Source organism: Schistocerca piceifrons, chromosome 4 (assembly GCF_021461385.2).
Source record: "Schistocerca piceifrons isolate TAMUIC-IGC-003096 chromosome 4, iqSchPice1.1, whole genome shotgun sequence".
Classification (NCBI taxonomy): domain Eukaryota; kingdom Metazoa; phylum Arthropoda; class Insecta; order Orthoptera; family Acrididae; genus Schistocerca; species Schistocerca piceifrons.
Genome location: NC_060141.1, coordinates 384191333 through 384211705, shown reverse-complemented (window position 1 = coordinate 384211705; position 20373 = coordinate 384191333). Strand labels below are relative to the sequence as shown.

The following is a 20373-nucleotide window of genomic DNA, read 5'->3' as shown; positions in this document are numbered from 1 at the left end:
AGTGTAGCCATGTTTGGAAGTGAAACATGGACGATAAATAGTTTGGACAAGAAGAGAATAGAAGCTTTCGAAATGTGGTGCTACAGAAGAATGCTGAAGATTAGATGGGTAGATCACATAACTAATGAGGAGGCATTGAATAGAATTGGGGAGAAGAGGATTTTGTGGCACAACTTGACTAGAAGAAGGGATCGGTTGGTAGGACATGTTCCGGGGCATCAAGGGATCACAGATTTAGCATTGGAGGGCAGCGTGGAGGGTAAAAATCGTAGATGGAGACCAAGAGATGAATACACTAAGCAGATTCAGAAGGATGTAGGCTGCAGTAGGTGCTGGGAGATGAAGAAGCTTGCACAGGATAGAGCAGCATGGAGAGCTGCATCAAACCAGACTCAGGACTGAAGACAACAACAACAACAACAACAACACCTACCGATATATTTTTTCCTGTAATTTTATTACATCAAATCGTAGCTACAACGACACATTTTCGAGAGGTCCTCTATTTGCTGGCGCTTTGAAACATCTTACATTAGTACCACGCACTCTATAAGAAAAAATGCTCCAAATGCGATGTCTAATGCCATAGGATACGAGGGCTCCTACATTCTGCTTATGACGTAAAACGGTGTCGCATCTCATTGGCCACTTTCCTCTCCAGGAGTCAAAAATCTAACATGCGAGATTCTTTACTTCACGCTTCGAAGCATAGTATAACTTGGAATTCCACGCTGTGACGTCACCAGCTCCTTGCCCACGTTCGTTTTCACGTCCCGTGATAGGACGGCTAACTATAGCTTTTAGAATGAGGACGAAATGCTTAAGAATTCTTTTTGTGTTGCAGAGGGAGAGACTAATCGGTGTTTATGTCTTTGTTTTGTGTGTATTTGTGTGGCAGTGAACGTGGACGAGTGGCTGCAGGAGGCTGACAGCCTGAGCGTCCAGGACATGCCCCGCTCCGCCAGCTCGCTCTCCATGCGGACGGACGGCGGCTCGGGCCAAGGGGTGAGTGCTCTGCTGTCTATGGTACCCGATATTTCTGAAACTGCAGGCTGTTTTTTCACGAATCACATGCACTCCGAAAAACTGCGTTCCCGTGACCTGTTACCACAGCCGCCAGTGTTTATGTGAGAGAAACTCAGAGGCGAAACAAGGAAGCGCGAACTGATACGGATGAACAAACAGTAGAAACGCAAGCCGTCGTTGTGTTGTTCGCACCGACTACAGTCGCATCAGCCTGGCTGCCCGGCTGTTACCTTAAACAACGAAGCTCTGTTGGTGACGTCGAGTTTCTCAGCGAATCTGTTGTTATCAGGATCGCTGTAAGCACGTGGATGCTGACTTGCACTTATGCGAACTCATAACCTAGCCGCCTCCTAGGTTTACGAACACTGAGCAAAGCCTTTCAAGCAGAGTGTTCTCATTCGGACAAAGAAGAAGTAACAACACTCAGCACCGCCCCGATAAAACGTCGAACAGACGGCAGTTGTTCATATTTCCTACACCTTTAGGTAAAAAAGAGAGATCCTAACTGAACCGTGAAAATTTACTTTCAAAATCTTTTCTTAAAGAATTTACTTTATTTACTAGCGATTCATCAAGAGCATTAACACAATGTGTGAGCGTGGAATTAGATGGAACAAATTAAATTTCAACCAATGGAAATTTTATTCATAAAAACCTTTTCAAAAACAGATTTAAAATTTATAAGCAGAAAAGCACCCTCGAAATATCAAGTTACAATTTAACAAATGTGAATTTTATTCCTAAAAGCTTTTTCAAAACTGTTTTAAAATTATAAGCAGAAACGTACCCTCGAAATATGAAGTTACAATTATTCAGAGGCAGAATAAAAAATAATTTTTTTTATTATAGTAGGAGCCTTCGGGCTGAGAAGCTTCCACTTCCTTTCAACACGGCCGCAGTCACGACCGCTCACAACGACCTCTGAAAAACTAAACTGGTGCAAATCTGCAACACACCAGATTACTTTAAACTAAAAATTTTTAACAGCTCACACAAACACATTAACTACGCACCCCGTAAGAGGGATGGAAGTGGTACAAACACTCACAGTAAGAACTTATTTTCCACTAAATGTGTAATTTGTTTTTAAAAGGGCTCTTACGGTGGAAAGGTGTCAACTTTATAAAACTGACTATTTAAATAAAACTCATGAAATTCAGACTTACATAAAGTGTACAACGTCCTCTACATTACACATATACCGCCTCGCAAGATAATAGGCAAGATAAAAACATATTTCAGGAATTCGGCCCTTACCTTAATTCTATAAATTCGTGAACACCGAATCCGACGAACATGACAGAGGCAGCTATTAACTTATGGCAGATTGACGCGCAGATTACTCTAAACCTCCCCAATCCCACAAGGAAAAATGAACCACCCAATTCACAATAACCACCTTCCCGCTGGTGGGCAAACGGAGAAGAATGATGGGACGACCCCAAAACAAAGCAGCTGGTGACCTCACGAAGAAAACAAGTAGAATTTAACAAGTAAATGAAACAACATATCTCCAATCATTTGACTTCTAATAAACTGCGATTGCTGGCGAAGACCTGGCGCAGCACCCCCAACGCTCTCCCGAACCATCCGCTGCTAGCCGCTTCAACGGACGCAGGAAGGCGCGCCGGTCTCCCGTCGCACGGCGTCGCAGCTCGCCCCGGCCAGCCCGATGTCGTGGGTTGACTCCTGTTGCTCTCGTGTCGACCGCTAAAGGAGTACCCCTCGCTATACGGCGCGACCACTGGACTCACGCGGGGACCTCACATGCGCCGACGCTCAAGGCGGACAAGTCATCTCGTGTCTCAGTGCGCGACCGACCAACCGACCAATCCAACCGCCAATGACCGTTGCCCGAGAAACTCGAGCAGACTGGCAGCCTAACGCACAGACTCAGATGCAGGAACTTAGCCCCGACCGGGCGACCACTAGTTGAGTTCTGTTACTGGCGGAGTGGCAAGACTCTTATTTTCTGACTTAAAGTTTGATCCAAACGACAGAAATACTCGCACTCCGACGACAGACAGACACTGACTGCCCCACACTGAGCCGGTTGACCAACTGACTCTACTCACCTCGACTGACCGACTCTCGATTACCGAGCTCATAGTGCCCCTTAAATGCACGTGAACAGGCAACCTTTCCGCTTTCTCACCAGAGGGAGACACCAAAGCTGCGATTACCACAGCGGCGCCACCGCCAGAAACGGAGGGCGACTGCTTCACACAACACGCTGCGGCGCGCTCTTCAAAACAGAAAATTTTTTACCACGGCTCACTACCTTGTAAAATCTCTTTTTTTATTTTTCTTATGTTTACCGAAAGTGTAACGGTGAGTTCCCAAACAGAGATGTAAAACTTTGGTCCGCAGTTAGCTCTGGCAGTACTACACCTCTCCCGGGAACTGGATTTTTTTGTGCAGTTCCCCTGCACCACCCACGCACTTTCTGTATAGGTGATCATGCCCAAAGACAAAAAATACATAACAACTAAACTTCAGTTCTGATTCTTTGAGATTTCCCTTTCTCTGAACATTTCCTCATTTATGAAACGTCATTGTAGATGAACAACAGTTGTTTATTTTTATGCTCACTGCTACCGGTTTCTATCAATATAACATTATCGAGATGAAGCAAAGCGTAACCAGCTTTTCAATACACCTGAAGTGAACAACTTCGACGTAGATAGAAAAACATAGTTTCTGTTACAACAAATAATCTCCAAAAGTCGCAGATGCGAGGGAGACGTCAATACATGTGTCCTTACCACGGGACACACATAGCCACCTCAGTTTTCAGCCTTAACCTCATAGCAAATGGGTGGTGACCACTCGCAGTGCCCAAATGTAATGTACACCCCAGCCACAACAATGTGAGACTTCATGGTGAGCATGAACTAATATTATTATTATTATTATTATTATTATTATTATTATTATTATTTTCATATGAATGAGCCTATCTAAGATTGGAAAAAGTGCATTGCTTGCTAGTAGAATTGTAACACCATGAAGGCAGCACATTCAATTGCCAACAAGTGTACTACACACATACAAATCATTAGCATTTTACCACAAACACACGAAGTGGGTTGGAGTGAAGTCATCAACACTTTGTACGTAAGGAAAAATTACTAGGAGGTTTCTCATTCATAAAGCAGTATTGAATGTTGTTTGCTTGTCTAGTACCAATATGGAATGGATGGGTTCATGAGAGTCGTAATTAACGCCGTGTAAAATCTCAACGGCGCAACATAATTACTGCCCGAGAGGACTGACATGTTCGGTCAGACTTGTAGAATCGTTCAGGCATGAAACATACCTTCTGTGCCATTAGTTAATTTAAGCATCCTACCTAAATTTCCGTGGCTGATTGCAACTTTAGGATAGAATTATAACCAAAGGTTCAGTTATGGGATCCATTTCATTTAACATGCGTATAAGATACTTTATTCATTTCAAAAACAAATATCGCTCCAAAATTGACACACCTGTATAGTCTTCAAATAGAAAATTGTTAATTACAAAATATTAGACAGGAACTTCTTAACATCACTGCAACAGTACGATTCACAGGTACTGGCCAGTATCTCTAAGAACGGATTTCTTGCCAAAACTCTCATAATTTCTCAACTATTTTAAAACAATTTCCTCAAATGTTACAGTAGTGTGCCTACGCAAGCTTCAAACCAAGAAGCACAAAACATTGCACAAAATTACAAAACAATATTAGCTAAAGTCTGTTCACTTCTGTTAATAAAATACAAAAATCATTCAGTACAATAATAACAAATTTTACAAAAAACGACAGACTGGCTGGAAAGCAATTTGATCTGTTGAAATCACAGCACTCTTTACGTCATACATTCCACATATGCTGAAAATCTCTTAACGACCGGCGTGATTACCGACGTCCGCTTTCACTACAACATAAACCAGCTACACAGTATACCACTCAACACAACGCAGTTAGTTTTCTGGAACATGTATACTTTAGGCACACGATAATGGCATAACATACATAAGCAAGAGACTGAGCGACAGGATAGTGACAGCAATAATCTTTAAGGTGAGGCGCAATAGTTCAGATAAATTGTTATAAGCACCAGAGAGATATGCAAAACTTCTATTCCCGTCTCAAAATATATACAGCGAAACAACAGCCTTGACACAAGCCTTACGGTTACTTGAAAAGCAGTGACAGTACAAATCATAGAATACAATTTTAATTGTTGCCTTAAAGATTTAAAAAAAATTTCAGTAATATTGAACAAGACAAGCACCACAATATTCTTAAAAACAGCTGGGACGAACAACCGTAATCCTTGTGTTGTTGTTGTTGTTGTTGTTGTCTTCAGTCCTGAGACTGGTTTGATGCAGCTCTCCATGCTACTCTATCCTGTGCAAGCTTCTTCATCTCCCAGTACTTACTGAAACCTACATCCTTCTGAATCTGCTTAGTGTATTCATCTCTTGGTCTCCCTCTACGATTTTTACCCTCCACGCTGCCCTCCAATGCTAAATCTGTGATCCGTTGATGCCTCAGAACATGTCCTACCAACCGGTCCCTTCTTCTTGTCAAGTTGTGCCACAAACTCCTCTTCTCCCCAATTCTATTCAATACCTCCTCATTAGTTATGTGATCTACCCATCTAATCTTCAGCATTCTTCTGTAGCACCACATTTCGAAAGCTTCTATTCTCTTCTTGTCCAAACTATTTATCGTCCATGTTTCACTTCCATACATGGCTACACTCCATACGATTACTTTCAGAAACGACTTCGTGACACTTAAATCTATACTCGATGTTAACAAATTTATCTTCTTCAGAAACGCTTTCCTTGCCATTGCCAGACCACATTTTATATCCTCTCTACTTCGAACATCATCAGTTATTTTGCTCCCCGAATAGCAGAACTCCTTTACTACTTTAAGTGTCTCATTTCCTAATCTAATTCCCTCACCATCACCCGACTTAATTCGACTACATTCCATTATCCTCGTTTTGCTTTTGTTGATGTTAATCTTATATCCTCCTTTCAAGACACTGTCCATTCCGTTCAACTGCTGTTCCAAGTCCTTTGCTGTCTCTGAAGGGAATTACAATGTCATCGGCGAACCTCAACGTTTTTATTTCTTGTCCATGGACTTTAATACCTACTCCGAATTTTTCTTTTGTTTCCTTTACTGCTTGCTCAATATACAGATTGAATAACATCGGGGAGTGGCAACAACCCTGTCTCACTCCCTTCCCAACCACTGCTTCCGTTTCATATCCCTCGACTCTTACAACTGCCATCTGGTTTCTGTACAAATTGTAAATAGCCTTTCGCCCCCTGTATTTTACCCCTGCCACCTTCAGAATTTGAAAGAGACCATTCCAGTCAACATTGTCAAAAGCTTTCTCCAAGTCTACAAATGCTAGAAACTTAAGTTTGCCTTTTCTTAGTCTAGCTTCTAAGATAAGTCGTAGGGTCAGTATTGCCTCACGTGTTCCCATATTTCTACGGAATCCAAACTGATCTTCCCCGAAGTCCGCTTCTACCAGTTTTTACATCCGTCTGTAAAGAATTCGCGTTAGTACTTTGCAGCCGTGACCTATTAAACTGATAATTCGGTAATTTTCACATCTGTCAACACCTGCTTACTTTGGGATTGGAATTATTATATTCTTCTTGAAGTCTGAGGGTATTTCGCCTGTCTCATACATCTTGCTCACCAGATGGTAGAGTTTTGTCAGGACTGGCTCTCCCAAGGCCGTCAGTAGTTCCAATGGAATGTTGTCTACTCCCGGGGCCTTGTTTCAACTCAGGTCTTTCAGTGCTCTGTCAAACTCTTCACGCAGTATCGTATTTCCCATTTCATTTTCATCTACATCCTCTTCCATTTCCATAATATTGTCTTCAAGTATACCGCCCTTGTATAGACCCTCTATATACTCCTTCCACCTTTCTGCTTTCCCTTCTTTCCTTAGAACTGAGTTTCCATCTGAGCTCTTGATATTCATGCAAGTGGCTCTCTTTTCTCCAAAGGTCTCTCTAATTTTCCTGTGGGCAGTATCTATCTTACCCCTAGTGAGATAAGTCACTACATCCTTACATTTGTCTTCTAGCCATTCTTGCTTAGCCATTTTGCACTCCCTGTCGATCTCGTTTTTGATACGTTTGTATTCCCTTTTGCCTGCTTCATTTACTGCGTTTTATATTTTCTCCTTTCATCCATTAAATATTTGTTCTGTTACCAAAGGATTTCTATTAGCCCTCGTCTTTTTACCTACTTGATCCTCTGCTGCCTTCACTACTTCATCCCTCAGAGCTACCCATTCTTCTTCTACTGTATTTCTTTACTCCATTCCTGTCAATTGTTCCCTTATGCTCTCCCTGAAGCTCTGTACAACCTCTGGTTCTTTCAGTTTATCCAGGTCCCATCTCCTTAAATTCCCACATTTTTGCAGTTTCTTCAGTTTTAATCTACAATTCATAACCAATAGATTGTGGTCAGAGTCCACATCTGCCCCTGGAAATGTCTTACAATTTAAAACCTGGTTCCTAAATCTCTGTCTTACCATTATATAATCTATCTGATACCTTCTAGTATCTCCAGGATTCTTCCATGTATACAGCCTTCTTTTATGATTCTTGAACCAAGTGTTAGCTATGATTAAGTTATGCTCTGTGCAAAATTCTACCAGACGGCTTCCTCTTTCATTTCTCTCCCCCAATCCATATTCACCCACTATGTTTCCATCTCTCCCTTTTCCTACTCTCGAATTCCAGTCACCCATGACTATTAAATTTTCGTCTCCCTTCACTACCTGAATAATTTCTTTTATCTCATCATACATTTGATCAATTTCTTCATCATCTGCAGAGCTAGTTGGCATATAAACTTGTAATACTGTAGTAGGCATGGGCTTCATGTCTATCTTGGCCACAATAATGCGTTCACTATGCTGTTGGTAGTAGCTTACCCGCACTCCTATTTTTTTATCCTTATTTAACCTACTCCTGCATTACACCTATTTGATTTTGTATTTATAACCTTGTATTCACCTGACCAAAAGTCTTGTTCCTCCTGCCACCGAACTTCGCTAATTCCCACTATATATAACTTCAACCTATCCATTTCCCTTTTTAAATCTTCTAACCTACCTGCCCTATTAAGGGATCTGACATTCCACGCTCCGATCCGTAGAACGCCAGTTTTCTTTCTCCTGATAACGACGTCCTCTTGAGTAGTCCCCGCCCGGACATACGAATGGGGGACTATTTTACCTCCGGAATATTTTACCCAAGATTACGGCTGTAGTTTCCCCTTGTTTTCAGCCGTTGGCAGTACCAGCACAGCAAGGCCGTTTTGGTTAGTGTTGCAAGGCCAGATCAGTCAATCATCCAGACTGTTGCCCCTGCAACTACTGAAAAGTCTGCTGCCCCTCTTCAGGAACCACACGTTTGTCTGGCCTCTCAACAGATACCCCTCCGTTGTGGTTGCACCTACGGTACGGCCATCTGTATTTGCTGAGGCACGCAAGCCTCCCCACCAACGGTAAGGTCCATGGTTCATGGGGGTGTATTATAAAGAAATCAGAAATAATTACTAAACTATTCTGATTACAGTTGCAACGGCTGCATTAGCCTTTAGACTAAGATGCATAAAGGCAAACGTACACAGTAAATAGTGATACGAGATCACAACTTGCCGTAAAACAGCCTCCCAGCCGGGTCCCATCATCAATACATCATCCAGTTCGAAGGTGACCCGATAAGCATCGCACGAGAGCGCCCACTCGCCGATTCCTGAAAAGTCTGAAAAGACTTGCTCCCGTCCGGGAAGCACCCGAGTATCACTGTAACACCAGCAAACATTAATCAGAACCCCCTTACCACTACGCAGCTGAACACAGTATTGTTCGACGATACAGCAACCATCCCCCAAGAGTCCACAGTCTGCTCTCTGCACCATTTTCAATTAAGCGACTCGTAAACATAATACTGCAGCTTCGGTCGGAACATCCACCTTCCTTCGCTGCCTGCTCTTCAAATAAAGTGTACAAGAGGTCATCTTGGCCCGGAGATATCTCCGACATGACTGGGATAGGCAGCAATAGCGCCAACCAATGGCACACTTCAGTCAAGAAATGGGTTTGGTTCAAATAAAACAAGTGTCACTACGGACAGTACGACGATGCCTATAATGCCAACGAACATCATCATAGCGGCCATTATTGCTGCTTCATTTCATGCACTCGCTGATAGTAGTGCGCCCAACAACACTGGACACTATGTAGTGTTACAGAAGAGTCCAGATTCTGCGTACTGCGTCACGGTAGATGTATCGGTGTGTGGAGGTTCCAAGGAGAACTAACATTTGTGAAGGTTCAGAGCAGAATGAACGTTTATAGATTGCATTCGTCTTTATCACGTGGGCTTGGCATCTAGCGCATTGGGCTGAGGTGCCAACGGGTACACAGTCCAGTCACCTCCGGTTCACGTAGCTGGTAACTTTAACAGTGACTGTTGCATTTTAAAGCCTGTGGCTGTGCCATGTCTTCGAGGTCTGTGTAACACTATCTTTCAACAAAACAACGCAATACCACATGTTGCACGAGCTGTATTCACATACCTCTATAGAGAATGTGTTGCCATATCCTGAACGTTCTTCAGATCTTTCACTTATTAAAGACACCTCGAGATGGGTTGTGAAGAGACTGCTACGCCACCACACATCAGTCACTATAGCTGTCGAGCTCTGGCGCACAGCAGAATCACCATGGAATGATTCACTGTCATCTAAACTCTATTCGACTCGATGTCTCGCTAGTTTAGAGCAGTTCTTGTTACCAGAGGTGCCACCTCTGTGTACTGCGTTTCGCACCCTGCATACCCTCGAATGACCTACATAGATAATCATTTATTCTTTCTCTTGTAATGTTCCTGCTTTGTTTGTTCTCGCCTACTCAATCTATAAAGATTTTAACTGTATTTACAGCTTACTTCAAAGTAACTAGTAGGGTGCAATGCAATACAAAAGCGAAAAGTAGGTTTTACTTTTCTTGTATCATGCTCTCACCGTTTGTTAATTATAGCCTTTCTATTAAATGCATTGATTTCTCCTATTTGTATGTTACACGTGGAACTGGCGATTTTTAAAATTATTTTCAACACCTGATTTCACTAATACTTCCACTTATTCTCAAGTTCTCAGACAGATAACACTACGTGCTACCACATCCTTCCATTATGCACGCTCAGCCACAGCTTCCGCCCTGCTCGCTACAATACGTATGTTTTACAACGCCTGCCGAAAATCTCAACACGATATTACGTACAAAGATAGGCAATTATAAATATTTTTCGCGATAATTTAAACTTATAGAAACTGATTTTTTAAATATTTTAATTTTATGTTCTTACTAGGAAAAATAACTACAAAGATATTACTAATAATTGAAACTTCGTGGCACATTATAACTGTGTGCCGGACCGAGACTCGAACTCGAGACCTCTGCCTTTCGCGGCAAGTGCTCTGCTACCCAAGCACGACTCACGACCCGTCCTCACAGCTTCAATTCCAAACTTCGCAGAAGCTCTCCTGCATATCTTGCAGAACTAATAATTGTTTATGGAAGCGACAGGATCACTCGCATGTACCTCAATTAAATTTATGATAAGTAAAAGTGAAATCATATTGTATTGTCGGCTGGGAGACCCAAAGAGATAAGATCAGCCGCCTTGTCGGAAAAGGTTTTCTTTTGTGTATACTGTGGTGTTACGTTTTACGATGATGACGAGAGAAGAGAAAGGATGAAACCCAGTGGCGCCACATAACCTATTCCCAACGAATAGCACCAAGTGCACGACAGCCATAACATCCTCATCCGACGGACGAATCACGATTAAAACAGTACCGTGCTCTCACTTAATGATACACTGCGGAGAGGTTTAGAATTTAATCTGCTACATTGTCGCATAGTCTTGTGATAAGGAGCTTTACGCCCCTATCTCTCATCCGTAAGCCCACCAGATACTGACATACTGACAGCAAAATTTCATCCACCACCAGGATTCGAACCAGCTTACCTCCTAGCCGAGCGCCACCGCACAGGCTTGCGTTATCTACCTCGGCCAAAGAGCTGGGCAAATTTATGATTTTTCCGAAATTTTATCTACAAGAAAAACATAAACTTAACTTATCGATACCGCACCGCGACGTGAAAGTAAAAAACCGATACCAGACGAAATGAACTCCTGCAACTTAAAGACAGTTTAAGACAAACAACAGCACACAGCGAAGGGTTATACAAATTGGTTACAAACTGACATTCATACAGGTGTCGGCAGAAAATGCAAAATCGCAAACTCTGACGGCCGATGGATCAATGTGTGACGCTGCAGCGTAATGTCACCGCACAGCTGGCAAGGATAGTAAACAGTGGACATGTTGATACCAGGCCATAAAGTCTTCGCGAATGTCATTGCTTGTAGTCAGTTGGACAATATCTGTGCCTCACAGACACCTGCATAAACACTGTACGGAGATGTCAGCATCAGAGAGGACGTGTAGTTGGCTCAAAGAAAGGGGTTAGAGTAATCAACGAGTCGCTCGACATTTGAATATGGGGGATGCCACTATTCGAGACGATGTTGGCAGGAATTGGTCAACCATGGACAGACACAGCGCCGAGAAGAGAGTGGTCGACCTAGAGAGACAGAACGTGAGGACTGAACAGTCGTCAGAGAGGCACTCGGAACCCCATATTCATTATTATCAGCGATATGACGTGCAGCCGGTGTTTCAGTGACCACAAGGACCATTAACAGGCTGGACTCACGGGGCCCTTTGTGCTATCATTGTCCTCTGTACACAAGTCCTTTTGCAGTGGTGTCAGGCACATTAGGTATGGAATCTCATTGATTGGAGTAGAACTGTCTTCAGTGATGAGTCTCCCTTAGAGCGGAGCCCCTACGAGCACCACTGATGTGTCTGCAGACGCCCCAGGCAGTGGTGGAATATCAACCTGACTACTGCCCACCGTAGGGCTCGACAAACTGGTGTGATAGTCTGGAGTGCGAGTCCATTTCGTAGCATGACCCCTTTGGTTATTGTCCTCCGCACCCTTACAGCATAACGGTACGCCGACGATATTCTACGCCCCACTTTGTTGCCCCTTATGGCAAGCCAACCTGGGCTGAATTTCAGCAAGGTAGTGTCCGAGAACAAACGGCGAGAGTTTCTACTGACTATCTTCGTGCTTGCCAAAATCTATCTTGATCAGCAAGATCACCGGATCTCTCCTCAATTGAAGCATTATGATCAGGGCCCTCCAAGCAAATCGGGATTTTGACGATCTAACGTGCCAATTGGACGAAATTTGGCACGACAGCCCTGAGGAGGGCATCCCATAACTCTATCAATCAATGCCAAGGCGAATAACTATTTGCGTAAGAGCAAGAGATGGACAAGCGCGTTGTTGAGCTGCTCAATTTTTGAAGCTTTTCCTCTTGAACAAATCATCCAGTTTTTTCTGAAATTGTAATCACTTGTCTGTCTCTACGTGTACATCTACCGATTTCCGTCCCATGCCCATAACCCGTAGCAGTTTCCTGTGAGCGTCGCTGTAGTATCACGTACATGGTATGACAAGTGTTTGACTGGTGTCTATTGTGTCTGTCAGGAGGCGGCGGGCTCGGACTCGCTGTACGACAGCGACGTGGACGCCAGCGGCTCCGAGGTGACGGCGGTGGAGCGCGGGGGCCGCGACGAGGAGGCGGAGCGCCAGGAGGCCGCCGAGGTGGACGGTGAGTGGGGTGGGTTCGCTCAGCGGCGCGCTCTTCCTCCTCTTCTTCTGCTGTCCGCCTCTGCCTCAAGCTCTGTTGTCTGTGCCGGCCGCCGCTACTAGAGCACCAAAGCATGCGCGCTCTGCATGGCTTCAACCCACCAGGACTGCAAGTAGACGATTTCTGTGCGTGGAGCTCGCCGACTCGAAGACTGGTGGTGCGAGTTACCTTCACTGAAGACCGGGGAAGGACCTGCCTCCGTACATAGGCTGTCGGTGTGTCCGACTTCCGTAAGGAACACCCGTTATTGCCAGTGATTTTCCCGTGGTGGAGATGACTGGAACCAGAAGCATTCAGTTTCGGGAGGACAACTGGAAATCTAGTTGAATAACAAGTAGCGGATTCAGTGTTAGGAGGGCTAACGACTGAAAGGCTGCAGACCTAATGACTGTCATCACCGTATCCAATTGACGCCATTGGTAGCAGATGAGAACACAGATAGTCATCATCGCGTAGTCCTCACGGCCTGACAGTGATCAGTTGCTTAGGAATTAGTTTGTGGGGTGCGACATGGAAGGATTGTGTGTAGTGCTGGATCGTTGAACTATGCACCATGAGAGGTATTAAATCCAGAACCACTTCGCCATGTCTCAAGCAGGCTGTTCCGAAAGTGCCGTTTAGGAAGAGGTTGCCCCTAGGTGACCCTCAGCTCGCCGTTGGGCAGGTGCACTTAGTGGACGTTACACACCAGGATGTTTCATTGCACGCCTTCTGCGTGTGCGTGGCTTCTTAGCTAAGACTGCCCATGTGCGCGTGGCAGGTGCAGCACGGTAGCTTAAACTACGGCTTGGTTGGATGATAGCCCACACATCTGCTGTTTGCCAATACCTGGTCACCTTTGCCTGTAGGCACTCAGCTGCCCTTTGGTAGCCACTCAGTCTGGAACAGCTGGTGTCAATAAGATGTGAGAGGTTGGTAACTGCGATCCTTCTCCTTGATTAGGACATTATCTACCATGGGTCCTTCGTTCTTTGGTCCTTTCCAAGAGAAACAGGCTGTTTATCCGCCACTCTTTCTGATAAAGGACATTAAATAAGAGGGGTATAGTTAATGGGGGACGACATGGAGGGGTTGTGTGTAGCTCTTGATCGTTGAACTACGCATCAGTGAGAGGTATAAAATCCAGAACCTCTTCACCATGTCTCAAGTAGGCTGTTCCGAAAGTGCCCCTTAGTATGACGTTGACCTTTGTGTGAAACTCAGCTCGCTCACGGGCAGGTGCACTTAGTGCACGTTACACACCAGGATGTTTTATTGCACGCTTCCAGTGCACTCGTACAATACTAAAAGACTCTTTTTGCAGAACTGGTCGGTTATTATTTTGTCATACCTGTTCCCCTGCATAGATAGGAATAGATTGTTTTTTATGTCCGCTCTCACGTCTGCAGACTGACCAACTGATCCCATAGTGTTGGCTTGTGTGTTATAAACTAGAGTCTAGCAGCTAGTCAGGTCACTCAGACTGGCCGACGCTAGCCACATACCGCTGCACGGATTTGACGTAGTCATTACAATGATACCTCCAACTTATCCTCTGGTGAATTTTCTTTTTAAGACACAACGTGAAGAAGAGGTGCCGAATGGTTACCAATAAAAGGAAGCTTTTCGATTTAACCTCCGTCCCAACCATACTGCCATTCCACATTTTCTACTCATGAAACCCTTAATGTTCAAAGTACGACACTGAGGATTTGGGGACAATCGCAATGAACTGAGCAACCAGTGTATTATCACCATTTCTCCAATTTGCGTACTCGATCTCTGTGAATTAACCGTACATCAGTAAGTAAAAAGAGTTCAAGTTAGTTGGGGGACAAATAGTCTCGTCGGAGACAGACAAAGCACAGATCATCAGACGCTGGTCGACTGTTCTTTTCAACTTGAAAATGACAGTACTTGCTTTTAGTTCGAGTGTTGACATACTTGCTGCGAGCGGCACATAAGAAGAAGGGTGCATGCCTTCAGAAGAACTACTTTGAACAGCTGCTCTCTCGTGACGCTCAATCCCGTCTAGAAATTTATGAGATTCTGTAGCAGACTCAGTTTCACTTCGTGAACATATCAACAAGGCGTCTGAATGTTTCATCATTAACGCGTCATCTCTAAAGGGTGATTTGATGCTTCGTTCCAGACGCTTGCTGTCCTTTCAATCGTGGCATATTTACTTCATTCTACATCACACGCAAACTTCCTTATATAGTGTGAACATTAAGAAACCGACAAACTGCAGGAAAGGATTCCTGTCAGCAAAAGGAGGATCGAAGGTCCTATGAAATGTGTCCCGAAACGCATCGTTGCACGATACATGGCGCTGACAAATGACAGTTTCTCTGACCACGTGCCGTGTGTTCGTTGAGTGTTACAGGCTGCACGAATGACGCAGAATATTGTAAGCAGCAGAATGATCCGGTATTCATGTCGGAAACAAGCCGAGATGGTGTTTGTGTACGGCCAAACAGACGGAAACGGTCGGGAGGCAGCACGGCTATACCAAAACAGGTACCCTCACAGATTCCAAAACATTTCGAGCCTTATTTGGGCGTTTGTGTGATCATGGTTTCTTCCAGAGAGATGAACGTGCAGAGATACCGCGGACCGTGCGGACACCAAATTTGGAGAACCGGGTTCTATGGGATATTGAGATGAACTTAGTACAAGTTCCAGGCAAGTGGTGTAAGCCGAAGTACGATGATGTGTATCCTACATGACAACTGCTACTATCCCTATCACATGCAACCCACTGTATCCCAGGGAGGCCACTTTGAACATTTGTTGTGACGTAGATGCGATGGAGCTCTGTTCTGTGTACTGGGACGATTTGTTGTCGTTGCACACACACCGCCCATTTTCGGACTCATGTTCATGGGACCTTTTCTCCTCCATTTCCAGTTAGGAATCCGTCCCTGAAGTTTGTCTATTTTATTAATGTTCACCCTGTATAGTTCTACAGTCTAGTAGCTACAGGTTCTGTCAGATCGGTCGACGATAGTCACATACAGCTGAACGGATTATGACGCAATCGCAGCAATGACGCCTCCTACTTATCCTCCTATGAACTTCATTTTTACAGGACGACGTAAAGAAGAGGTCCCGAATGGGTGCCAATACAGGAAACCTTTTCGATTTAGGCACCGCTCAAATCGCTCTACCATGCCATTGCGATCATTTATCTAGTTTGCGTACTCGGCCTATATAAACTTATCATTAAACAATCTTGTCGTCAGTAGGAAGTAAGAATTACAGTTTGTTTGGGGACGAATAGTTTCGTCGGAGACAGATGACACACAGATCGTCAGAGGCCGGAGGACTATTCCCCCGAAATTGAAAATGATAGTCCTTGTTATTAATTCGAGTATTAAGTTTGGAACCGCGTGAGACAAATGGTGCACGCCGTCAAAGGGTTACTTTGACCAGATGGCCTCTCGTGACGCTTAAGTTCATCTAGAAATTCATCAAAGTCTATCTTAGACACAATACCGCTTTGTGACGATATCACAAGGTGTTTGAAGTAATTGTCATTTAAGGATTGATTTTATTCTTTGTTTCAGTCGCAAGCTATGCTTTTAATTGTGGCATTGTTGATTCATCCCACATTTTCTACAATCTGCCTTATATATTATTTGCCCGATAGCTCTGCCAAAGTATCCCCTACCCACAGACCCGAATGCGAGAGTACCGCCGAAATATTGTACCACGAAAAAAGTCATAGTGACAAACTGGTAGAGAACTTCATGTAATGGGGAAACAGAATGTGGTGGTTTCCGGTTGTCTTCTACATTGCAGCACTACAGTCGTCCCGCCTACGTCCGGAGATAAAATAACAGTTGCCGTACCAATCTCACTAGCCGAGCAGAGAGGCCGCGCGGTTTGAGGCGCCATGTCACGGACTGCGCGGCCCCTCCCGCCGGAGGTTCGAGTCCTCCCTCGGGCATGGGTGTGTGTGTTGTTCTTAGCATAATTTAGTTTAAGTAGTGTGTAAGTCTAGGGACTGATGACCTCAGCAGTTTGGTCCCTTAGGAATTCACACACATTTGAACCAATCTCACTGATTTCCGCCAACTGTGACACCGGGAGGACCCTCACCTTTTCTCCAGGAAAAACTTACCTTTGTACCAACCCCGTCAGAAGGAACTACTGTTCCTGCTCTGTAAACTATATTGCTGATCACTTGGTCCCATGCAGCGTTGCAGACCATTGCAGTCTCCCCGTACCTCTGCAAGAGGCTCGTACGAGACACTAAAAGCCAGGCCAGTTGGACTTACGTTTTATGAGGGCGTGTTATCCCTTCACCATTCCTTCGATGTAGCGGCTTATGGCAGGTAGTGGCTGTTCTATCGGCCGAGAGATCAGTTTGGCAGAGAGGTTTGGGGATCAGTTTCCCTTCGACAGAGACTGAACTCGTCTCGCCTAGAACAGGTGTCCAGCATTTTCTTCACTCAGTCACTTCTCCCGCTAAATGACCCAAATACAAGCCTCATGCAAAGTATAAGGCAACGAACGGGACAGGAGGTCTGCGAAATTCACTGATGAGTTGAATCACTTGTACAGCCTGGAATGTGTATATTGAAGACTAGTGATTCGGTAATCGTATAATGAGGACAAATCGTCACTTCCATAGGGACAGAAATTTGACCACATTGTTCACTTATGAGGACGAAAGAACATCTGCAGTTCGTTATTAAATGAAAGGTTTTTCTATCATTGAATATCCAATGAACTGTGGATGAAGCCCGACCGACAGGCATTACATGCATTGATCAAAAATGATAGTGCGCCAATAATGGCTAGTTTCTAGCTGAAATCTAGATCTGCTAATAAAATTTCAAAAGGACGACTGATAGCAGAAATCTATTATTTACAAGTACAAAAATAAATCTTGCAAATAGACATATATAAAAAACAGTATACTACAATTATTAACGAAATAAAACAACGTGTCTTTCCTTCTATCAGTGTGTTGCTGCGGAGTCAAATATTTCCATACAACTTTCCTCTTTTCTTGCTTCTCCCGCCAATAATAACTTTCTCACACACATCTGCTTTAGTGCTTGCGGAACAGCACCGTGCAATAAAATGCCACCTGTAACAAACTTGAATTAATATCTTGCAGGGCCAATGTTGAAAGGTAGTCAGTTCCACAGTAATCCACAAGGCCCTTCGTTCGACGCACGGTAAGCACTGGAAGTGGTTTGCTATGATACCACGACCAATGCCAATCGCCGATATCAGAGACACTTAGCATCCTCGGCGGAATTGCCTATCCTCTTGGACATAATCACAGCTTGTGCACATAATCCACAATGCATGTTTCAACCCAGTTGCTGACAAACATGAACAGTCCGATTTCGTGCAAGACGCCTCGGTAACTGAGGTCGAGTGTCACAGTCTCACCGCCCTCCTCGCCACATCGCGTGCGCCAACGAGACTCATGCCAGCGTCCTCTGTCGGCGTTGGACACGAACCCGATGGCCGCCGGAGGTGAAGTCGCGAACCGCAAACGGCGCCAGTTCCGACACGGCACAGTGCCTCGAGGGGAAAAAAATCTCTGCAATAGTCTGGCCGGATAGTATGGCCATTGTCGGATCTTTGTCAGCAGCGACATTTCTTGCTCGAGTTTTAGGAAACGTTAGTGGGGAGGTATCACCGTTTTAGCTAGTCTCCAACGAAATCTCCTGGGCCAGCTGCAGCGCCAGCGTATCTGTAACATACCGAGTCGTCATCTGAGAGGTAAATTTGACTATAAAATTGGCCGCTCGTTGTGTCGAATCGTGTGGGTTATGTTTGCATCTCGTGTGCCCGACTTGACTGCTTAAGCCAATTCAGTTGGCTTTGTGAGTACAGCTGGCAGCGCCGATCAGTTTTGCTGTAATACGGGTGTTCGCCGATGTAGCACTGTTTGTGTGACCATTTTAAGCCTTCACCAGGTGGCTAATTTTCTCTAAGGAAAAATGTTTCTTGAAGGTTAGGCTCCAACCCCTGGTTATGATCGTAGTTTCCCAGATTTGGGATGAAGGGGTTATCCGAGTTTCTCGTGTTCCTTTACGGTCGTGCTGCGAGTTTTTTTAATACCTCCAAGAAAATATCGAGGCAGAATTCATTACGTAAATCACGGTGCGTTGTTTATCATCCTTAACACCTTGATCTGTATGACCCGCAGGCGGCGCAGACGTGTTGGAGCTGCGTATCCCCAGATTGGGACTGCGTATGTCATCAGGGGTTTAATGTATCATGTGTATGGATCTCGACATCCTCCTATTCAATGTGCTTTGCCTGTTGAGCATAGAGTACAGCTCTTTCACACTCACGTGTGTCTTAGTGGTGACGTGTTGTATATTGTCCCCTCCCCCACCCGTGTAATCCGATCCATCCTGACACCGAGGTATCTGACTGTTTCACGGAAACATATTGGGCGTGTGTGTACAGTTACTTGTCTACAGCGTTGGTGTTTGTGCAGTTGTTTCGGTCTCGCACTTGTCGACGTTTACCTTAATATGCGATTTATCTACATCTACATGCATACTCTGCAAATCACATTTAAGTGCCTGGCAGTCGGTTCATCGAACCACCTTCGCAATTCTCTATTATTCCAATGTCGCATAGCGCGCGGAAAGAATGAACACCTATATCTTTCCGTACGAGCTCTGATTTCCTTTATTTTATCGTGGTGATCGTTCCTCGCTATGTAGGTCGGCGTCAAAAAAATATTTTTGTATTCGGAGGAGAGAGTTGGTGATTGGAATTTCGTGAGAAGATTCTCTCGCAACGAAAAACGCCTTTCTTTTAGTGATGACCAGCCCAAATTCTGTATCATTTCTGTGACACTCTCTCCCATATTTCGCGATAATACAAAACGTGCTGCCTTTCTTTGAACTTTTTCGATGTACTCCGTCAGTCGTACCTGCTAGGGATCCCACAACGCGCAGCAGTATTCTAAAAGAGGACGGACAAACGTTGTGTAGGCAGTCTCCTTAGTAGGTCTGTTACATTTTCTAAGCGTCCTGCCAATAAAACGCAGTCTTTGGTTAGCCTTCCCCACAACATTTCTCAAACATACTCTCGACTGTTTGTGGTCTTGAGCTAATGTTTTGTGATCTTTGGCTAGGATGACGGTGTCATCTGTGTAGATGGCAACTATCGTTCTATGTGTAGTTGGAATATCGTTAATGCAGATATTAAACAAGAGGGGCCTCAGGATGCTCCCTTGGCGCACTCGTATCTCACTAATAGAAGTTTCGAGATATGAGTGTGTGAAACGTACGAGTCCGTCTTGCAAACTGCAAACCAGCGTCGCTGAGTTTGCAGATGCAGCTGTTGTGCCAGAGACGATCAAAGGTTTTTCAGTGTCCAAGACTATGGCCTCCATTTCTCTGCCGCTGTTGTAGTGGCCTGTTATATTCTACTACGCGGAGGAGTTGTTGAGTTGTAGAGTGGTGATCCCTGAAGCCGAATCGCTCTGACTTCATGGTGCCGTTGCTCATCAGTCAGGTTCCAACTCTCGACCAATAGGCGTCT

General features: G+C 44.5%; 1 protein-coding gene across 1 annotated transcript in view; it reads left to right on the top strand.

The window, feature by feature from the left end:
- Positions 1-20373, top strand: part of LOC124795860 (protein nervous wreck) — a 737145-nt gene that overhangs the window by 626015 nt on the left and 90757 nt on the right. The window contains exons 13-14 of the mRNA XM_047259941.1: positions 899-1005; positions 12699-12831. Coding sequence (XP_047115897.1) covers positions 899-1005; positions 12699-12831 — 240 coding nt within the window. The remainder of the gene's footprint in view (positions 1-898; positions 1006-12698; positions 12832-20373) is intronic.